The 19,880-nt window shown below is 32.2% G+C and overlaps 2 protein-coding genes and 1 pseudogene across 3 annotated transcripts; all 3 read left to right on the forward strand.

Annotated features, from left to right (window-relative positions):
* Positions 1 to 890: 890 nt before the first annotated feature.
* On the forward strand, positions 891 to 4,081 carry LOC143592069 (proline-rich receptor-like protein kinase PERK9). Of its 2 annotated transcripts, none has more exons than XM_077072082.1 (8): positions 891 to 1,950; positions 2,032 to 2,433; positions 2,517 to 2,600; positions 2,685 to 2,755; positions 2,851 to 2,927; positions 3,180 to 3,327; positions 3,422 to 3,583; positions 3,692 to 4,081. In XM_077072082.1, exons 1-8 carry the CDS (start codon positions 891 to 893, stop codon positions 3,884 to 3,886), a joined length of 2,199 nt encoding a protein of 732 aa, XP_076928197.1. In that variant the 3' UTR covers positions 3,887 to 4,081. The 2 variants fall into 2 exon arrangements, with proteins under 2 accessions (XP_076928197.1, XP_076928196.1); XM_077072081.1 differs by having other exon boundaries at positions 2,026 to 2,433; positions 3,692 to 4,080.
* Positions 4,082 to 4,490: 409 nt separating this feature from the next.
* On the forward strand, positions 4,491 to 4,931 carry LOC143592074 (uncharacterized). Its single transcript, XM_077072086.1, has one exon. The coding sequence runs from the start codon at positions 4,491 to 4,493 to the stop codon at positions 4,929 to 4,931; it is 441 nt and encodes a 146-aa protein (XP_076928201.1).
* Positions 4,932 to 15,931: 11,000 nt separating this feature from the next.
* LOC143592075 (putative calcium-binding protein CML16 pseudogene) lies at positions 15,932 to 16,493 on the forward strand (annotated as a pseudogene).
* The last annotated feature ends 3,387 nt before the right edge of the window (positions 16,494 to 19,880 follow it).

Genomic DNA, 19,880 nt, shown 5'->3' on the forward strand with positions numbered 1-19,880 from the left:
ATATAAAATATTCGGTGAGATTAATTTTTAATCCAATGAGATGTTTAATCTGATAAGAAGCTCACATTTATAAATAAAACAATCTAATGAATTGAAAAAAATGAAGAAACTAACTATAGAGCTTTTAAAGGTTTTGTGAATAATAATAATAATAATAATAATAATAATAATAATTAGAAATTATATATTTTTATATAATAGTTTTTATTTAATAAAGAAAAAATTTATGATTGAAAAAACGGTTTGGTTTGGTTTGGTTTGGTTTGATAATTCAACGCTGACATTTTGGTGAAGCTACGTATGCAGCATCATCCACCTTCTTCTTCGACTGCTGATTATGAAGAAGTTTATTTGAAGCAAACACCTTCAAGGCTGTTTATTACAACTTACAAGCACACAATCAATTGAAATTGTCTTAGTTATTGTACTTTTTACCTAACTGTAATAAATACACTAGTTTTGTCACTTGTGTTTGGGAATGGAAACGCGTTTCTTCACTTGATCATTGGAGGCAGGCTACTCTTGAATTCATCGTCATAGACGAGGCTTACGTTACTTCATCTCAGATGCTAAATTCATCTTCTGGGTTAATTTTGGTATAAGCGTGTGTTGTTGTAGCTTTGACTGAAGTGGTTTGCACTCAAGGTGTTCGATCATTTGTCTCTGAGAGTATACTTTTAAATTACTATACTAGTTTTGATTTTGTCATCTGGGATGCTAAATGCATCTGGTAGATTGATTATGGTTTAAGCATGTGTTCCTAGCTTTCTTTCACTTAACTGGTTTGGTATGCATAGAAGGTGTTTGATGAATTGTCTCTGATCGAGAGAGAGAGTGTGTGTGTGTGTGTGTGTTTTCAAGTTGCTAGTGTTTTGATTTGTGTATTATGAATGGCAAGCCTTTCACCATCGCCCAATTCTCCACCCGCCACCGATCCTCCATCGCAATCACCCCCTTCAATCGGCTCTCCACCGCCACCGCTAGTAACATCACCTCCTCCTTCTACTTCTACTTCACCTCCACCAGCTACTAGTGCCCCACCTCCATCAGTACCACCCGTTTCTTCACCTCCACCAGCTTCTGCCCCACCTCCACCGGTTACTCTACCACCCATTTCATCACCTCCACCGCCACCGCTAGTAACATCACCTCCTCCTTCTACTTCTACTTCACCTCCACCAGCTACTAGTGCCCCACCTCCATCAGTACCACCCGTTTCTTCACCTCCACCAGCTTCTGCCCCACCTCCACCGGTTACTCTACCACCCATTTCATCACCTCCACCCGTTACTGTCCCGCCTCCATCAAGACCACCCATTTCAACACCTCCACCACCACCATCCCCAATTCCACCAACTAGTTCTCCACCACCACTGGTTCCACCAACCAATTCTCCGCCGCCAGCACCCCCTCCATCGTCGCCCGCCCCTCCGTCTAGGCCCCCACCACCTGCTAGTTCACCACCACCATCAGTTCCACCAAGAAACTCACCGCCTGCTAGACCACCACCACCATCAGTTCCACCAAGAAACTCACCGCCTGCTAGACCACCTCCACCACCGTCAGTTCCACCAAGAAACCCACCACCTGCTACAAATTCATCAGCACCGCCAGTAAATAACACTCCTCCCTCCACCCCTTCCACAAATTCATCATCTCCACCACCAGCAGTCGTCCCTCCGCCTTCCAGACGACCACCCCCACCCCCTTTTGAAATCTTAACACCACCCCCCAACAATCAAAATAACAATGATTCAAGTCCCATTGAACCATCCAGCAATGGGGGCATTGGTATCGGAGGTATCGTTGGAATTTCTGCAGTAGTAGGTATTGCACTCCTTGCACTTATCTTAACTGTTTCATGGTGTCTAATCAAACGAAAGAAAAGGATTGCTGGACACAATGGAGTCTACGATACGCCAGCCTCCATTGGCAATTCACCTCAGTCAGGTAGGTAATTCATATCAAATTAGTATCTTTAGCATGGATATAATTCTACAAATTTATAGTTACGATTTGTTACAGATTCAGGTCTACTAAAGATACAAACATCAGCTGGGATCGGAAATGTGTCTGCGAATGACGTTGTGTACAGTCCAGTGGAGCCTGGTGGATTAGCGTATTTAAGATCAAAGTTTACTTATGAAGATCTTATGGAGGCCACAAATGGGTTTTCACCACAGAATCTTTTAGGTTCTGGCGGATTTGGTTATGTTTATAAGGGATTATTAGCTGATGGGACAGAAGTTGCAGTAAAAGAGTTAAAGATTGGAGGCGGGCAAGGGGAACGTGAATTTAGTGCTGAGGTGGAAATTATTAGCCGAATACACCATCGTTATTTGGTTTCACTTGTAGGTTACTGCGTCTCCGAGAACAAGAGGCTGCTTGTCTATGAATACGTCCCAAACAACACACTTTACTTCCACCTTCATGGTAACTAACATTTACCTAATGTAACGTATTTACCTGAAAGTTCTTTCTTTATTGTCTAATAATGTTGTAACTGCCTTTCATAGTGTCAGAGCAGGTTTTAGATTGGTCAACTCGTGTAAAGGTTGCTTCTGGTGCAGCACGTGGTATTGCTTATCTCCATGAAGACTGTAAGTGCTAAGCAATTCCTAATTCTACGTTGATTTGTAAGTGCACAATTATTAATCCGTTGTTCGATATTTACTGTAATGCAGGCCATCCACGAGTTATTCATCGAGATATCAAGTCGTCAAATATTCTATTAGATAAAAACTTTGAAGCTCGGGTATGCCCTTATTGTCATAACTTAAATTTTGCTGTACACATGTTCAATAATTATTTTTTGGGATTAAGCATTTGTGTTTCATTCTTACCTCACAGGTTTCAGATTTCGGCCTTGCCAAAATAGCTGCTGATGTGTTCTCCCATGTAACGACACGTGTTATGGGAACTTTTGGGTATGTTCGATTATTATTCAAATATCTTAAAAACCCACATACACAAAATAGGAAATAAATTTTGCAGACCAGCATCATCTCTGTTAATACTTTGTAATTATCACTAACGTACAAAGGTGTAAACTTAGATTTAAATGGAGAAATGTTAAACTGGTTTTGGAGCAGGGGAATATCATGATACTTTTTAATCTTATAATATCCACTTAATTGCCCTTTGTATATATGTTGAACGTTTAGTTGGTCCCATTTCAGATACATGGCACCTGAATATGCTTCAAGTGGCAAGTTGACTGAGAAATCTGATGTCTTTTCCTTTGGAGTTGTTCTTTTGGAACTAATCACTGGACGTAAACCTGTGGATGCATCTCAACCGTTGGGGGATGAGAGTCTTGTTGAGTGGGTACGTTACTGTCATACATATTATATTAAACTATGTTACTCATTCCTCCAAATTATTTCTAATGTTCGAAATATATTTAACTTTTCAATTTCAGGCTCGGCCTCTGCTTAGTCATGCACTTGAAACAGAGGACTTTAAACTGTTGGTTGACCCAAGGCTTGGTATGAACTATGTTCCAAATGAGATGTTTCGCATGATTGAAGCTGCAGCTGCATGTGTGCGACACTCAGCTACAAAGAGACCACGCATGGGACAGGTACTTCAAAATCCATACCAGTTTGACTTTAAAGTCAAAATTCACCTTCTTTATGTCAACACTATGATCTACTTTAATCACTGTTATTATTTTATATTTTTTTTTCAGATTGTGAGAGCTTTCGATACTTTGGAGACTGAAGATTTAAGCAATGGGATGAGAGTTGGAGAAAGTGAAATATACAACTCCGCACAACAAGATGCAGAAATTAGACTGTTTAGGAGGATGGCATTTGGCAGTCAAAATTACAGCACAGATTTTTTTACTCAGAGTAGCTGGGCTCCTATCAGTAACGAAAGGTAAATATCAAGACTTGTATTCTTTTTGCCACGGTTATTACTGAGGGTAAAGATTCAATATTGGGATCTGATGGACCGATTCCGTATGTAGTTTCTACAGCCAAATATACATATTGCACTTGGCTGCACATTTTTTGGTTCCTGTAAGTATCACAACATATTTGGGTATTATTTTTGCCCTTTTGTTCATTTTGAATAATAATATTCACACCCCTTTCTATAGAGATCAGCAACGTGTGTCAAATACTATTATGTGATTGATTTATTACAACTCAAATTGGTCATGATTTTATAACACATTAAATTTGGTGTCAATGAAAGAAATATATAGTTGTATTATTTTATTAGTATAAATGATATGGTACAAAAATTTAATTGGTAAAAGGAGACAAGATCCGTCCTAGAATTAACCAAAAATTGAGTTAAAGGTAAGCCAACAATGGAAGCAAAAGCTATCACACTATTCTATTGACACCATCCACATGCTTGCTTACACTCTACACTTTGTTCCCACCATTTTTAACACCAACTTCCAAGAAAAGAAGGAACCCGTTATCATCAAAAGAAAATGAGTCTTCTTCTTTCCTTTTCTCTCTCAAGTTCGGGCCATGGAACAACAAGATTGGAACATGATCGGTGCGGATTGTATAGTTTTATCTTGTTGTTGCCAATGCTTGTTGCTACAACTCCTAGCCTTTGTGTTGCTCAAACTTCCTAGCAAATTGGTCAAGAAAACAAAGCTTTACATAAAGAGGAAGTTTGGGAACAAAATGCGTGATGGTGGGAAAATGATGAGAGTGAAAGTGGAAGAAGTTGTGGGGTGTCAAAAACCGAGAGACTCAATGCGGGCTCGAACGGAGAGTGTTGGGCTAGATGGTTTCGGTGGGTGTTTGGAGGAGGCTGCAGAGGTGTTGGAGGGGTTGTCTACAAAAGGCGAGTTTGGATTTGGGAGTTTTTGGAAAGGAGATGACGGTGTTGAAGTTCATTTTCCAGTTTGTCTTGTAAAGCAAGAACTTGGGTGCCATGATCATGCATTGGGTCCTTTGTAGGGCCATTCACATAAATTTAGCTTATTAACTTTGCCATTGATCCGATTGTCACGTATTGAATTTATTACTTTTAGTTTTGGAACTCACTTCTAACATCCTAAGACAATATATGCAATGTGATGAATTAAAATGACTTTTTTTTCTTCATAATGCGTGCTGCGGATTATTCTATGAAAATTTACATTTCCTATGTAATGCTACAAGTGTGGGTGATACGAGAGGTATCATTTGTGACGGGTTTTTTTTATTGATAGCAATGACTTGAATTGTTGAACACGAATATGACTCATATATTTGTCCATGTCAAATGTATAAATATAAAATGATCATTCGGCAACAAATGTTATAAAGATACAGTAAATATATAAGGGAAAATTCTCAAAATGGCCCTTGTTTAGAGAGAGAAACTGAAAAATAGCCCTAAATTTCAAGACTAAATTTGAAATTTAGGGCTATTTTTCAGTTTCTCTCTTTTAAAAAGGGCCATTTTGAGAATTTTCTCAATATATAAAACTAAAAAATATATTTTTGAAATTTAGGGTTATTTTTCAGTGTCTCTCTTTTAAAAATGGCCATTTTGAGAATTTTCCCAATATATAAAGCTAAAAGGTATTTTTCTTGGGCAAATTATTATAAATATCCAAATAATAAGAGCTTTGAATAGATTACATCCAGCCTTTTTATAGAAATATTTCATCAGAGCTTAACCCACTATATACATCCAGTAGTTGTATTATTATTCGATTTAATATGACCAGATCCAACTTTTTGTAACAGCGTATTCAAACACAAATTTTGACCATTTAAGTCCACGCTTTTTAACATTTAAACACAACCATTTCCAGTTAACCTTTAGTTTAATATCTAAACTTCATATAATAAGTTTTCAATTTTTATGAATTATGATATAAATTCAACTTTTAACGAATATAATTATTAAACTATGTTATTAACCCGTGTATGACACGGGTGGAAATATTGAAATTTTCGAACAAACACATGTCATTTGAAAGGACAGCATAAGTTGTTATATGTTATTCAGAACAACAACATACTTTAAGTTGTAAATAATATTTGTACGAAAACAAATGATTGTGAAATACAAAGATAAACCCAAATAACATTCAAATTACAGTCTTTGAAAACATAATCAAAAGTTAAAAATGTAAAATACATAAGCTATTAAAAAGACTTCCTTATGAACCATATTGATTCTTTATTTGTAACTTTATCTTCCTTTTTTAATAAGAATTTTAACACCACTCTTCGCTTTTGATAAAGCTACATAGAGTTGTCCATGTGTAAACACCGGGTCTCTGAGATATATGTCAACTTTTGCTAGAGATTGACTTTGACTTCTATTAATGGTCATTGCAAAACATACTACAACTGGAAAAAAAACTACATTCTCTTCAATTTAAACGAAAGTTCCATATCTGAAGGTGTTACACCACAACGAATTATATAAGTGCAATAACCAGTATTAGTACCTGAAATAATTTTTACTTCAACAAAACACATTTCCCAACTTAATTACTCGCAATCTAGTTCCATTACACAAATCGTTCTTCTGATTCATATTCCTTAGTAACATTATTGTCACATCGACTTTTAGAACCAATCTATGAGTCAAAATAATTTTAGTATTTTTGATTTTATTTAGCATAATGTGTTTTTGAAAATTTTAGTTCAAATTAAAATCTAAAAAAATAATTGGTATGATCTTAATTAAAAACCAAAAAATTGAATTTTTTTATATGGAGCACAACTAAATTTGTTAATTTTGTTGCCAAGTATGGAAACAATATAAATTGAGTAAACCAGATATAAGTAAAAAATAAGGAGAAATATTTTTGCGCCTCCAATTAACATAATTTATTCGTATACACATTTTAATTAAAGCATATATTTTAATTGGTTTTAAGAAAATAAAATAGTATGGATAACTGAAAATTATGTTTCGTATCAATTCTAAAAATAAAATAGAAAAAAGAAATATGTAAACATACATTCAATGTTATTAAAGATTTGTTTATCAAAGAGATATAATGTAGTTAATAATAAAAATATTAAAAATCGTTTATAACTTTCTGTTACAAGTGTCTAATTTTTAGGTAATAACATATCAAATTTTATTTACTATATTTTAGTTAATACAAAAATTATACTTTAATACAATATAGTGTATTAACGCGTTTAAAATAAAATGTAACCGTTCAAAATGTTAATAAGTAGTTCTCTTGGCGTTGAAGCTGCACGTTTACAAAAGAAAATGCATACTTAAAAATTTTAAAGGGTAACTAAAAAATATGAAAATAACTAACCGTTTGAAAACTTCTTATTGGAAGGCGTTGATTGACCAAAAATTACATTTTCTTTAATTTTAAAGACATCTCTAATAGAATACTAGCCAGTTGCCCGCGCGATGCAGCGGTGTACGCGCAAACGTAATTGGTGTTAGTATGTTTGTAACCTCGCAACGGTACGTACGTAAACCGACGGTGGTATGCATTTAACGTGGCATCGGACGTGTAGCCGGTGCCAGTAAGCGCGTCACATAACGTCTATACGTGAGCAACTCGGTATGTTATCCACGTAACCGATGCTTAAACGTGCGTAACTGGTGGCGACAAGCAAGAAGCAAAGATGAAATGTATAGTAATTTCAAATAAACTATTTTTTAGCCTAATCCGTTTTGACAGACCAGTTCCGACTCGAATTCCGTTTTGACATGAACCCTTTCGATCTAAACTCATCCCAACATGAACTAAATTAACCCTTTTTGTATTAACATGTTCCAATCTAACCTGTTCCAACACCATTAGCCGAACATGTCCGACCAGTTGCCGGTAATAAATGGTAATCGCGTAACATGTTAGTTTTTTAAAAATTAATAAACTATAACAGTACCATACTCAAATTAAAGAGAATAAAATGTTCGTTTTTATGATGTAGTTATTTAGAAAAAATATTAAAGAGTTAAAAAGTTACGGTCGTTAAAGAGTCATGTGGGTAGTTGGTTTAGAATTAGGGGGAAATGTGTAACTATCTAATGAATTAACAATACTTGATTGAAGTTGAATGACCATTATTGTAACTTATTTTTGAATGAGCAAATACTAATTTGTCCCTACATTTTTAAAATTTTATGCATTATTACTTGTAAAACATGCAATAAGAGTGGTATCTCTTAAAATTTAAGAGGTCCCTAACTCCTATATTATATATAGTATAGATAATATGGTTAGCATATGAAAAAAATGAACAACATAAATATAAAAACAGAATTTTATAGAGCATGATTTTACAATTTTTCTTACATAATGAATGATTTTAAAACATAAAACAAAAAAACTAGAAAACAGGAAACCAAATACTATTAACTTTAGTGACAATTGTAGGTTATTCATATTTGGTGTTCATAAATATATTAAAGACATGAAAATTAGAAATATTGCACAAGAAACAACAATAACATAACTTACTCTACTGAATATGAAGACTCTCAGCTAACTTGAATCCACATAGATGATCAGAAATTCATTTATGTAAAAGTATCTAACCCACCAATATATTTCTAGAATAGTAGCCCATGTTACACATTGGTTGAAAACATATAAACCAAATACATATAGATAACCATAAAATTTCATAACTAACATATCAAACCAACAAAAATATTTAACATAAGTTTGTAACCAAAATATTAAACATTTAAACTGTATACATAAAAGGTTAATACTTACACAAACTTACTATACACCTAAACTAAAAAACCAAATGAAGATACGAACATGTTATAATCATATTAGCCCACCATTAACTTCTTCGATATTTTACAAAAAAAAATCGTTTTGCTTCACAATCTAAAAAACAAAATAAACCATAACAGCCTGATTAAATATACAGCTAAAGTTTTTAAGGTATTATGAGTTTCATTTCAACATTAATAAACAAATAAAGGTATATTTTATTATAAATTATTTGTAATTAAACTTTTGTTTTATTTCAATTTAAAGACTTTTGTAATTAAACTTTTGTAATTAAACTTTTGTGTCGGGAAGGAGATGGTTAAATACCTCGGTGACTTTCAATTTGGGGTGGGAGTCCCCAGTGGGGCAGAGGCCGTGCTTCATAGCGCGAACAGGTTTCTAAATCAGTTTCATTCGGATGGGTCATTGGCTATGCTTACTGTTGATTTCTCCAATGCCTTCAACTTAGTAGATAGGACGACCCTTCTACATGAGGTTCGGAGTCGATGTCCTTCCATTTCTCTTTGGGTGGATTTTTTATATGGGCAGTCGGCTAGGTTATATGTGGGTGATACTTTCATTAAATCCACCACTGGGGTTCAACAGGGGGACCCTCTTGGGCCTCTCCTTTTTGCCTTAGCTTTGCACCCACTTGTTCACCAAATCAGAGATCGGTGCAAGCTTCTCTTTCATGCTTGGTACTTGGATGATGGCACGATTATCGGGGATACTAGAGAGGTAGCCAAAGCATTAGATATTATCAGGTCTGAGGGGCCTCGTTTGGGTCTTGAATTAAACGTTAAGAAAACAGAGTTATTTTGGCCAACATGCAATGGGGTGAAGGCACAGGAGGGGTTGTTCCCTTGCGGGATTGGAAGGCCGGTGCTTGGCGTGAAACTCCTTGGTGGTGCTGTAAGCCAGGATGCGGGGTTTATCAGCAGTTTGGCTATGAAAAGGGCATCTAGCGCTGTGGAACTGATGAGCTGTCTCCCAAGACTTCGGGATCCTCAATGCGAGCTTCTTTTGCTTCGCTCATGTATGGGAGTCGCCAAGCTTTTGTTCGGTTTGAGAACATGCCAACCTATGTATGTGGGGGAAGCTGTTTCTATATTTGACAATGGTCTTCGAAGGGCGATTGAGGACATCGTGGTTTGTGGAGGTCCGTTCTTTGGGGATCTCCAATGGAGGTTGGCGTCACTTCCGATCCGTTATGGGGGGTTGGGTCTCTGTTCGGCCGAGGATGTATCTACATATGCTTTTGTGGCTTCGAGAGCACAGTCGTGGTGTTTGCAAGACCATATTCTTCGGGGTTGTGATATTCATAGGTTGGACTCTGATTATGGGTGTGCGATGGATCGTTTACGTACTTCACTTCCAGATTTTGATCTTAGCGGGTTCTCTAATAAGGACACCGCCCCCCCTAAAGCCCAACATGTTGTGGCGAGTGCCTTATTTAGTGGAATCGTCAAGAGTTTAGAAGTGAAGTTTGATCTATCCCCTCGCCAAAAGGCGGTGTTTGAATGCCTTCGGGCTCCTCGGGCTCAGGATTTTCTAACGGCTATCCCCATTGAAGGATTAGGCCAACGTATGTCGGGTTTGGAGTATCGGGCTATCCTTAAGTACCGGTTAATGATCCCTATGTTCCCGACGGATGAACCTTGCCCAATTTGTCGCAAGGTCTGTTTGGATTCTTTTGGTGACCATGCGGTGCATTGCAAAGAATTGCCTGGCTTTAAATACAGACATGATCTGGTTAGGGATGTTCTGTGTGATGTTCTTAAACGGGCAGGGATTTCTGCTAAAAAGGAGGCCCCTGTTAACTTTCTCACGGATCCTATTGAAGGGAGGTCTACTTTACGACCAGCTGATATTCTTGTGTTCGGGTGGGCAGGGGGGAAACACGCCTGTGTGGATCATACAGGAGTGTCTCCTCTTGTTGGGCTCAGGGACCGTGGGTTTGTTGTGGGTCAGGCTGAATCGGGCAAAGTTGTTAAACACGAGAAAGCTTGTTTAGATAATCAACATGTCTTTCTACCATTTGCCTTTGATACATTTGGTTTTCTGGCTCCAGAGGCTGTGAAATTTTTTAGTAGGGTTCAGCGCGTCGTACACGGAACCTCTTCAGCTTCTAGGTCTCAAAGCTTCGTTTTTAGCAGGATTGGCTTTGCTGTTAAAAAGGGGGTTGCGGCGCAGCTTGTTGCCCGTTTGCCTGCCACTTTATTGTAATCGTTTTATAGTAAATTATATAAAACATTTAAAGACCATTTAGTTAAATGTATTAAGTTAAATAAGTAGATATCTATTTTTATTAAATCAATATGAAATCATGTTTACATTAAAACCGTTTGACTACTAATAACAATATTAATTAGTTAAATTATGGGTTTGAACTTTCATTTTTTTGTTGCATATGTCAAAATTCAAATTTATATGAAACCGGTTACCTTATTAGGTCAAAATTCAAAATTCAAATTGATATCGTAATTAATGGATTTTCAAATAATATGTAATGTTACATAATTAGATTCGAAATGCAAATAATATATTTCGAAATTTTTGAATTTTATGTAATGGTAGTTCTGTGAAATGAAATGTTATATAATGTAAAATGTAAGTTACTAATTATGTAGTATGTATTGTAATTCATATAAGGTGTGAAAATAAAAAGTTACTAATTTAGTTATATATATGTAACTCAATTGTTAATTAGTAAATCGTATTTCTAAGTCAATGTTGACAATTATAAGTGAATGGGTCAACAATGGATTTGTAACTAAATTGTTATTTTTAAACAATAATAAGTTAATGGATTTGTATTTAATTCTTAAAAGTAAATGAGTGAAATTAAATAAGTGGGTCAATGGGTCAATGGGTCAATTAACGTAATTATAGTAAACCTTTTATTTTGAAAAGCATTTACTATTTTTATATATTAAAAAATCTTTGTATTTTTAGCTTCTATGATATTTCATATAACCTTAAAATATATATTTTTCTTTAATTAAAAATGTTAATTAAATTATTAAACTATTATATTAGATTTATATAACTATCTTAAGTATGGTATATGGTATATTCTTTAATTTCATTCAACAATTTGAATTTTAAATAAGTAGATATCTATTTTTTATTAAATCAATATGAAATCATTTTTACATTAAAACCGTTTGACTACTAATAACAATATTAATTAGATAAATAATAGGTTTGAACTTTCCTTTTCTTGTTGCATATGTCAAAATTCAAATTTATATGAAATCGATTACCTTGAATGCAATTGAAAATAATAATTATTCTTTAATTAACTAACCAAAAATAATTATGTGTATTTAATATAACACATATTAACTTTTCAGTATAATCAAAAGTAAATTATTTAAATTTCCTGTATTCATTAAATTTGTCATTTATGCTAATTAAAAATTGGTCAAATATAAAATATGGAAAGTTTTTTTAACATTGAAAACTATTAAAAACTTCTAAAGATTGTTGCAAGAGTGGTCAATTTCGGTTTTGAAAAACAAAAATAAATAAATGTAAATATTATTATAAAAAACTTTCCATTTTTTTATAAGTTTATTAACTAAACAATATACTATTAACTTTTTTTAATTATCACGAAATTATTGTCAAGACTCTAGCATCATTAACTTATTTAACAATAAATTCATTAGATAATTCTTTTTTCAATTTTATACATTAATCTTGACATTTATGCCTAATGAAAAGTTAGTCAAATATAAAAGATGAAAAGTTTTTATTTTCTATTTAGTTTATTAGTTTATTTTTTAATTTCACCAGAATAATTTAGACGAATAGGTAATTCTTGACATTTATGCCTAATTAAAAATTGGTCAATTATAAAAGATGTAAAATTTATTGAGATTGGAGAATATTAAAACTAAAAAAGAGTGGTCAAATTTGGTTCTTAAAAATAGAAATAAATTAATGTATAAATGATTAGAATGTATCATTAAATTAAAGATGATGAATATTTTTAAAATAAATAAGCAATTATAGTAAATATCTAAGATGTTCTAAATATACATTTGAAATAAGTAATACACCACATATTAAATTGGTCAAATAAATTAATGTGTTTTTAATCCAAAACTTATTAACTTTCAAGTATTATCAAAGGTTAATTATTTAAAATTTCCTGTATATATTAAATATGTTGTTTATGCTAATTAAATTTTGGTATAATATAAAAGATGGAAAGTTTGTTGAGATTGAATACTACTAAAAACTAAAAAAAGATTGTTGCAATAATGGTCAATTTTGAATTTTGAAAACAAAAATAAATAATTGCAAATATTATTATAAAAAACGTTCGATTTTTTGGAAGTTCAATAAATAATTTTTAAAACTTTCAAGATAAGATTCAAAAACTTTAACACATAGAAAATAAAGATTGTTATTCATATAAAAATGAAATAATTTACATGAATTGTTTAAGCTACATAAAATAAAAAATGATAGAAAATTAATAACTGAAATACATTAGTAATGACCAAAACAAACATAATCAAACTACTCTCCATCAAATATTTTTTCCATGCAATTAGCCAATCTACCAATTTGGGCCGCCATAAACTGAAATTATTTAAAATAAATTAATGTTAGATATGCTGAACTATTAAAAAACAAATTAGTAAGAATTATCAATGGATGAAACAAAGCTTGTGTGGGCAGTCGATGTATTTGTAAGTAGACATATTTGCACCGAGTGAGGCCTTTCGAACAATCAAAGATTTATTCTCGGCAAGCCAAACATCATGCTTAGGAATGCAAGGCTTCCTTACATAGGCTTTGCATTCTGTTGTCCTGCAAATTATTATTAAGATTAGTAAATAGTTGTATGAATAATATAGTAAATTATTTAATGTGTTAACAATACCATTTCGTCTTGAATAATCATTTCGATGGACCAATCTTGCCCGTGCTTTGAGTTATCCTTCAGCCGCCAAAGTTTCAAAATACGGACCTTTAGGATACACTCACTATTAAGAACATCAAGTTGGTTCAACATGGTGATATTTGTTGGCTCCATCTTGTTAGAAAAATTTAACAAAAACACAAATAAATTAAAATTAAACAACAATAACACTTTTAAGCCTCAAAAATGAAATATGAAAATGGAAGGTATATAAACAAAAAAAACTAAAAACCTTGGCACAAAGCTCTTCGTTTTTACTATAGAGGCTTTGATGGTGTAAGAATTAGCCTTTCAAATGTACATATTTATAGGAAACGAATTAGGGTAGAGAAAATTATAGAAGGAAGGTATAAATGTAATTGATTAAAAACATAAATTTAGGAATTTTCAAAAATTTTCAAAATTATTATAGTAAGAAGAAATAGAATTAATATCGTAATTAATGGATTTTCAAATAATATGCAATGTTATTCGAAATACAAATAAAATATATCGAAATTTTTGAATTTTATGTAATGGTAGTTCTGTAAAATGAAATGTTACATAATGTAAAATGTAAGTTACTAATTATATAGTATGTATTGTAATTCATATAAGGTGTGAAAATAAAAAAGTTACTAATTTAGTTATATATATGTAACTCAATTGTTAATTAGTAAATCGTATTTCTAAGTCAATGTTGACAATTATAAGTGAATGGGTGAATGAGTCAACAATGGATTTGTAACTCAATTGTTATTGTTAAACAATAATAAGTCAATGGATTTGTATTTTAATTCTTATAAGTAAATGAGTGAAATTATATAAGTGGGTCAATGGGTCAACTAACGTAATTATAGTAAAACTTAATGATTGTTAATTAAATAAAATTGACATTCAAATTTATACCATAATTTAGATAATAATTAATTCAAATAGGAAGGGGGGAATATCAAATTTACAAATTTACAAATTCGTAATTAAACCTTTCCTTAATAAAATGGGTCATCATTTCCTAATTTCTTTAATTTCCTTACGAGTTTGACAAATATAATTTAAATAATATCATATTTTAACAGAATTATAATATTTTAAATCGGTATCTCTATATTATATATATATTATCCGTAATCTCTATATTAAATCCGTAATCTCTTCTATTGATGAAATAATAAATAATTAATTAAATTATTTACTATATATTATCTATAAAATTAACACAGGTGGTGAATAAAATCAACCAAAAAATAACAAAGGTGGTGAATGAAATCAACCAAAAATAATACAATTTTCAAATAAAAAATTTGAATATTTCGTATTCAAACTATAGCTACGATTTTAAAATATTACATTAATTAGAATATATTTTGTTGTTATAAAATTAATCTAAATTTACACTTTTAGCTAAATGTAATATTAAAATATTACATTATTATTTAAGTAATCAAAATGAAAAAATAAAGATTAAAGGAAAGAGGAAAGATAATAATTAAATAGCATTGATTAATCTTATTTTAATATATTATTGATTTATTTTATTCACTTGAAAATTAGAGAAGACATTGATATATATGGAAAGTATGAGAATCAACCAATAAGAAGAGGGTATATGGACTTTAAGCTTATTGCTTTAATAGTATAGTTAGATGTTCATCTATTATGTTTAATTTTTTATATATTTTTTAATGATAAACTCTATTAAAAAGTCATCATTTACTCTTACCAAATTCTGTATATTTTCTTTTTTCCTAGCTATCCTTCCAAGCAATGTTTTCAGACCTGGCCCGGACGTTGACCCGGACACATTACCGGGTCAAAGGTCGGACTGACCCGGAAGGGCAGACCGGTATGTGACCCGGATGATGTCATAAATAATTTAAATATATATTACTAATTTTCATGAAACTTCAAAAAAAACATAATCCAAAACATACATCATAATCCTAAGTTGTTATCAATGCGTTTTCATTTTTTAAAACCTAGTCATGACCAATGTTTTCCACTAGTCGGACTTTTTGTAACACCTTGATTTTACATAAACATTGTTGCACCGTTATGCATTAACATGAATGAAGCAAGCCGTTAATTAACTTTGGGTGTAGATTGTATATAAAAGAAACTTGTTTTAAATTATTTGGGTTCAAAATAAATATGAAGAATAGATGGAGAGGTCTATATGAAACATTGAAATTAATTCACAGTTAATTTAAAAGCCCTATGCTTTGTCTTCTTCCATTCTCCATCTCCGGCGATAAAAACCTCCGCTCAAGAGAAGCTGCATCTCTAGCAGTCTAATCTCGCCGTCCTTTTTCGGTTTACTTTTGTTGATAATGGTCATGTCTAAACTCCAGTCCGACCAGGTGAAACAGTTACGAGCCATCTTCTGTCGGTTCGACATGAACTCCGACGGCAGCCTCACCCATCTGGAGCTGGCAGCCCTCTTAAGGTCCATTGGGCTCAAGCCACAAGGCGACCAGATCCACTCCTTGTTAGCCAGCATGGACTCCAATGGCAACGGATCCATCGAGTTCCAAGAACTGCTTGACGTCATACTTCCCGATCTCGATCAACAGGTCCTCATCAACCACGACCAGCTTATGGAGGTCTTCCGCTTCTTTGACAGAGACGGCAACGGCTACATCACGGCGGGCAGATGGCCAAAATGGGCCAACCCTTGTCCTATAAAGAGCTCACGGAGATGATGCGTGAGGCTGATGCCAACGGTGACGGCGTTATCAGTTTTCATGAGTTTACCACCATTTTGGGTAAATCTGCAGCTGATTTTTTTAGCCTCACGGCGGCGTCAACTGTTTAGTATTAAATCGCCTCGCGTCCTTGTCATGGCGGTTGACAATCAATGTGTTTGACTAGTTCTTGTTGACTCTTCCACTTTCTTTTCTAATTATTTATTATGCTAGTTTTATTGTTTAGATAATCTTAAAAATAGAACATATATTCAATTGTATGTTTATATCTTCATTTATAACAAACATGATCCATTTAAACAATTAACAAGAAGTAGCTAGAGAACAATACTACCGACTAATCTAGATTACTTATGGAAGTCAGATAATTTAGGTGTATCTAACAAGCTATGTACTTTTATTAAAACTAACAATTACCTAATTTACAAAAACAAACGCCAAACAAGAAATCAAACAATCTTTTTACTATAACTTGTTGGATCGTCGTATTGATTACAACATCTATCTATTTATACTAGAAGTTAGATTTATTAATCTGTTTCTAAAACCGATTATAACATATTGCTGGTAGCTTAAATTTTTAATCCAAACAAATATATCACAATACAATATGGTAAAATCGTTAATGAAACTCCCAGCTTTTAATAGCTGCGGTAGTTCATGGCACACGTCTTCGTTAATTGATAGGTAGAACTACTCCAAATTTGCAAGCTTAGCTCTATTGTTTGTCAATTTACTAGTAACGGCAACTTATACCAGGTACAAGTCTTTTATTCTAACGCGACAAGTTTCTTATAAGGCTGGGTGTAGTGGGCGATAAAGAAGGGAGAATAGGGGCGATTTTTTTTGGAACACCCCCTCCCCCCTCCCGCGATAAACGAGACGAGGGGGGGTGAGTTTTTATCGCTTGCGTGCTTTTGTTTTTATTATTATTATAGTAGTATGTGAGTGTGATACACACACATATATATATATATATATATATATATATATAAATATATAGGGTAAGGATCTTAAGAGAACCCTTTGCAAATTGAGAACTTTGAGAACCATTTTGGACCAATAAAAACACATTTTAAAAAATATTTAAAAAAATCATAAAACAAAAAATAACAAAATTTTTAAAAAAGTAAAAAAACTAAAATTCTTATATTTCATTCCGGTTTCATTAAAAAAATAAAAAAAATGCAAAAAAATAAAAAAAAACGTCGTATTATACACATATGTATAATTTTATATAATCTTTAGTTACGTAATATACACATATGTACAGTATCATTTATCTTAAATTATACACATGTGTACAAAAAAAACATGTAAATATACATATATGTATATATTATACATATGTGTATATAATTTAGCTAAACCGAGTTTTTTTTATGAAACCGGGATGATAAAATAAGAATTTTGGTTTTTATACTTTTTTGATTTTTGTGTTTTTTTTATTTTATGATTTTTTTTATTTTTGGGTTTTTTGTGGTCCAAAATGGTTCTCATAGTTCTCAATTTCAAAAAGATTCTCTCATGATACTGATCCTATATATATATATATATACACTACACCCCTAAAATAAAAACACACCATTTGTATTTACTGACTAGACATCACATGACGCAAAATGCCTCATTTTATATCCCCTCCACTACACATAACCTAATGTCTTATTAGAGCTACACATATTTTTTACGCTTAACAAATTCACTCATATTTTACTGAATGTTCCAATATTGTGAACTTTTTTCAATATACTAAAATTCTTGCTAATAAGTGACCTATTACATGTTGCATGTAAGAATCATATTTACTATTTAAATGATCATTCTTTTTCAACATGCCTTAAAATGAAACATAATTTTCTTTTTTTTATGAAACTTGGTTAATGGATTAATGTTTAGTGGATTTGTTTTCAATTTTCATAATATTCACAAAGTACTATTAGAATTCATGTTTTATTTAAGTCATTTACATTCAGGGACATCCAATGTTTTAAAAATCGGTATTTTACTTGTATTGGATTGAGTTAAAAAATAATACAACCGGTTGAACCTGGTTATACCAGGAGGTTCAACCGGTTGAATAATTTACCTTATAATTTTCTATAAAGTCAACTTCAACTCCAAAGATTACCCAAAAATAAATCATTCCATAACAAAAAATAATCCAAAAGTTAATCTATATTAAAAAAAAAATAATACAAAAACAATCAACTTTAAAAAAATAATCCTAAAGTTTACACGTTTGAATGTTAATCGTTGGGTTAAAAGTAATTTTGGAAAAATATGGGCCGCATATATAAAAATTACTCGTACTTAAAACCAGTTTACCGGTAAAAACCGGTATATTAGAAAAAAAAACCGCTGGTACGATATTCTAGCAAACCGACCAAAAATACCGGGCTCAAAATATCAGCATGCTGTGTGAAATCCGGTTTAACCGGTTTAATCGGCCGGCTTAAACCGGTTTGTAAAACACTGGGGACATCTAAGATGACATCTAAGATGGAGAGGCATGAAGGTCGACCGATCTCGGCCTGATCATCATAAAGGCGTAAAAGTTTAAAACTTTTTTTATATATACATAATTTTCAAAAAGATATTCATGTATTAGATTAAAATTATCTCAGCTTTATAGTCCAATTATTATCGTATAATTTATTTTTTATATATAGGTTATCGTATATATATTTTACTCAAGGCTCGAATTTATACTCGTTTTAGGCCTAAAAATTTTTAACGATTCTTGAAGATGGCCCTATTTAAATTTAGAGAAACAAGTTGAACGACTATAGGGTAATTCTTTTAAGTGAATTTTATGAAACCAATAACCAAACTTGGTTATTTTTGTGTGATCTCTATTAAAATATCTATTATAGTATTCAAAATTTACCAATATTTAAAAAATAATTATATTATAGAACACTTCTTGTTTCATCTTATCGTGGAAATCGATCTTTTTAAAAAAAATTTACATTGTGAGTGATTTAATATCTAGATCTTGCAAAATATACAAGAACAAGTCTCTAAGATCTCTATATTCTGATATTCATTCCCTTTTTTAGTATTGACTTTGAGTCAACGTTAGTAGTTGACCGTCTTTCTTTTCCCTCGATCAGACATGACTACAAAGACAGTGTGGAGTACGTCAAAACTAAAGACTTTTACTTCTCTCAAAGTAAAACACACTCCTTAATTATGGCCCAATACATTTGTTGGAATTACGTATGCCCGAGACACATACTTATACTAATGTGGCTAACTGTGTTTGATCCAAGTCGGGTCATACCCAATAACAAGCTAGACGACACCAAATGTATTCTTTTAATGATTTGATCATTTAAACGAATACCGAACACTACGTGTGTAGAAAATTGGTTTTCTAAACAAACACACTTGAGGATTTAAATAAATTATCTGGATAATTTGTTTATATAAATTAATTATTTAATTGGTTAAATAATTACATAAATGTATGTGCATTTTATAAAAATGAGTTTTATAAAATAAAAGGAGATGTTTTAAATGGTTAAAACAAAACAACAAAAAAAAAAAAAAAAAAAAAAAAAAAAGGGAA

This window comes from Bidens hawaiensis, unplaced genomic scaffold (assembly GCF_021521415.1).
Source record: "Bidens hawaiensis isolate Kalapana, Puna unplaced genomic scaffold, B.hawaiensis_p1.1 tig00040505_1, whole genome shotgun sequence".
Taxonomy (NCBI): Eukaryota; Viridiplantae; Streptophyta; class Magnoliopsida; order Asterales; family Asteraceae; genus Bidens; species Bidens hawaiensis.

What these genes read in the sequence shown, in the direction of transcription:
- LOC143592074 (XM_077072086.1), top strand. Translation starts at nt 4,491, where the DNA reads ATGGAACAACAAGATTGGAACATGATCGGTGCGGATTGTATAGTTTTA.
- LOC143592069 (XM_077072081.1), top strand. Translation starts at nt 891, where the DNA reads ATGGCAAGCCTTTCACCATCGCCCAATTCTCCACCCGCCACCGATCCT. An exon ending in ACTTTACTTCCACCTTCATG is followed by an intron (nt 2,434 to 2,516) that starts GTAACTAACATT and finishes TGCCTTTCATAG; the next exon opens with TGTCAGAGCAGGTTTTAGAT. An exon ending in AGAGACCACGCATGGGACAG is followed by an intron (nt 3,584 to 3,691) that starts GTACTTCAAAAT and finishes TTTTTTTTTCAG; the next exon opens with ATTGTGAGAGCTTTCGATAC.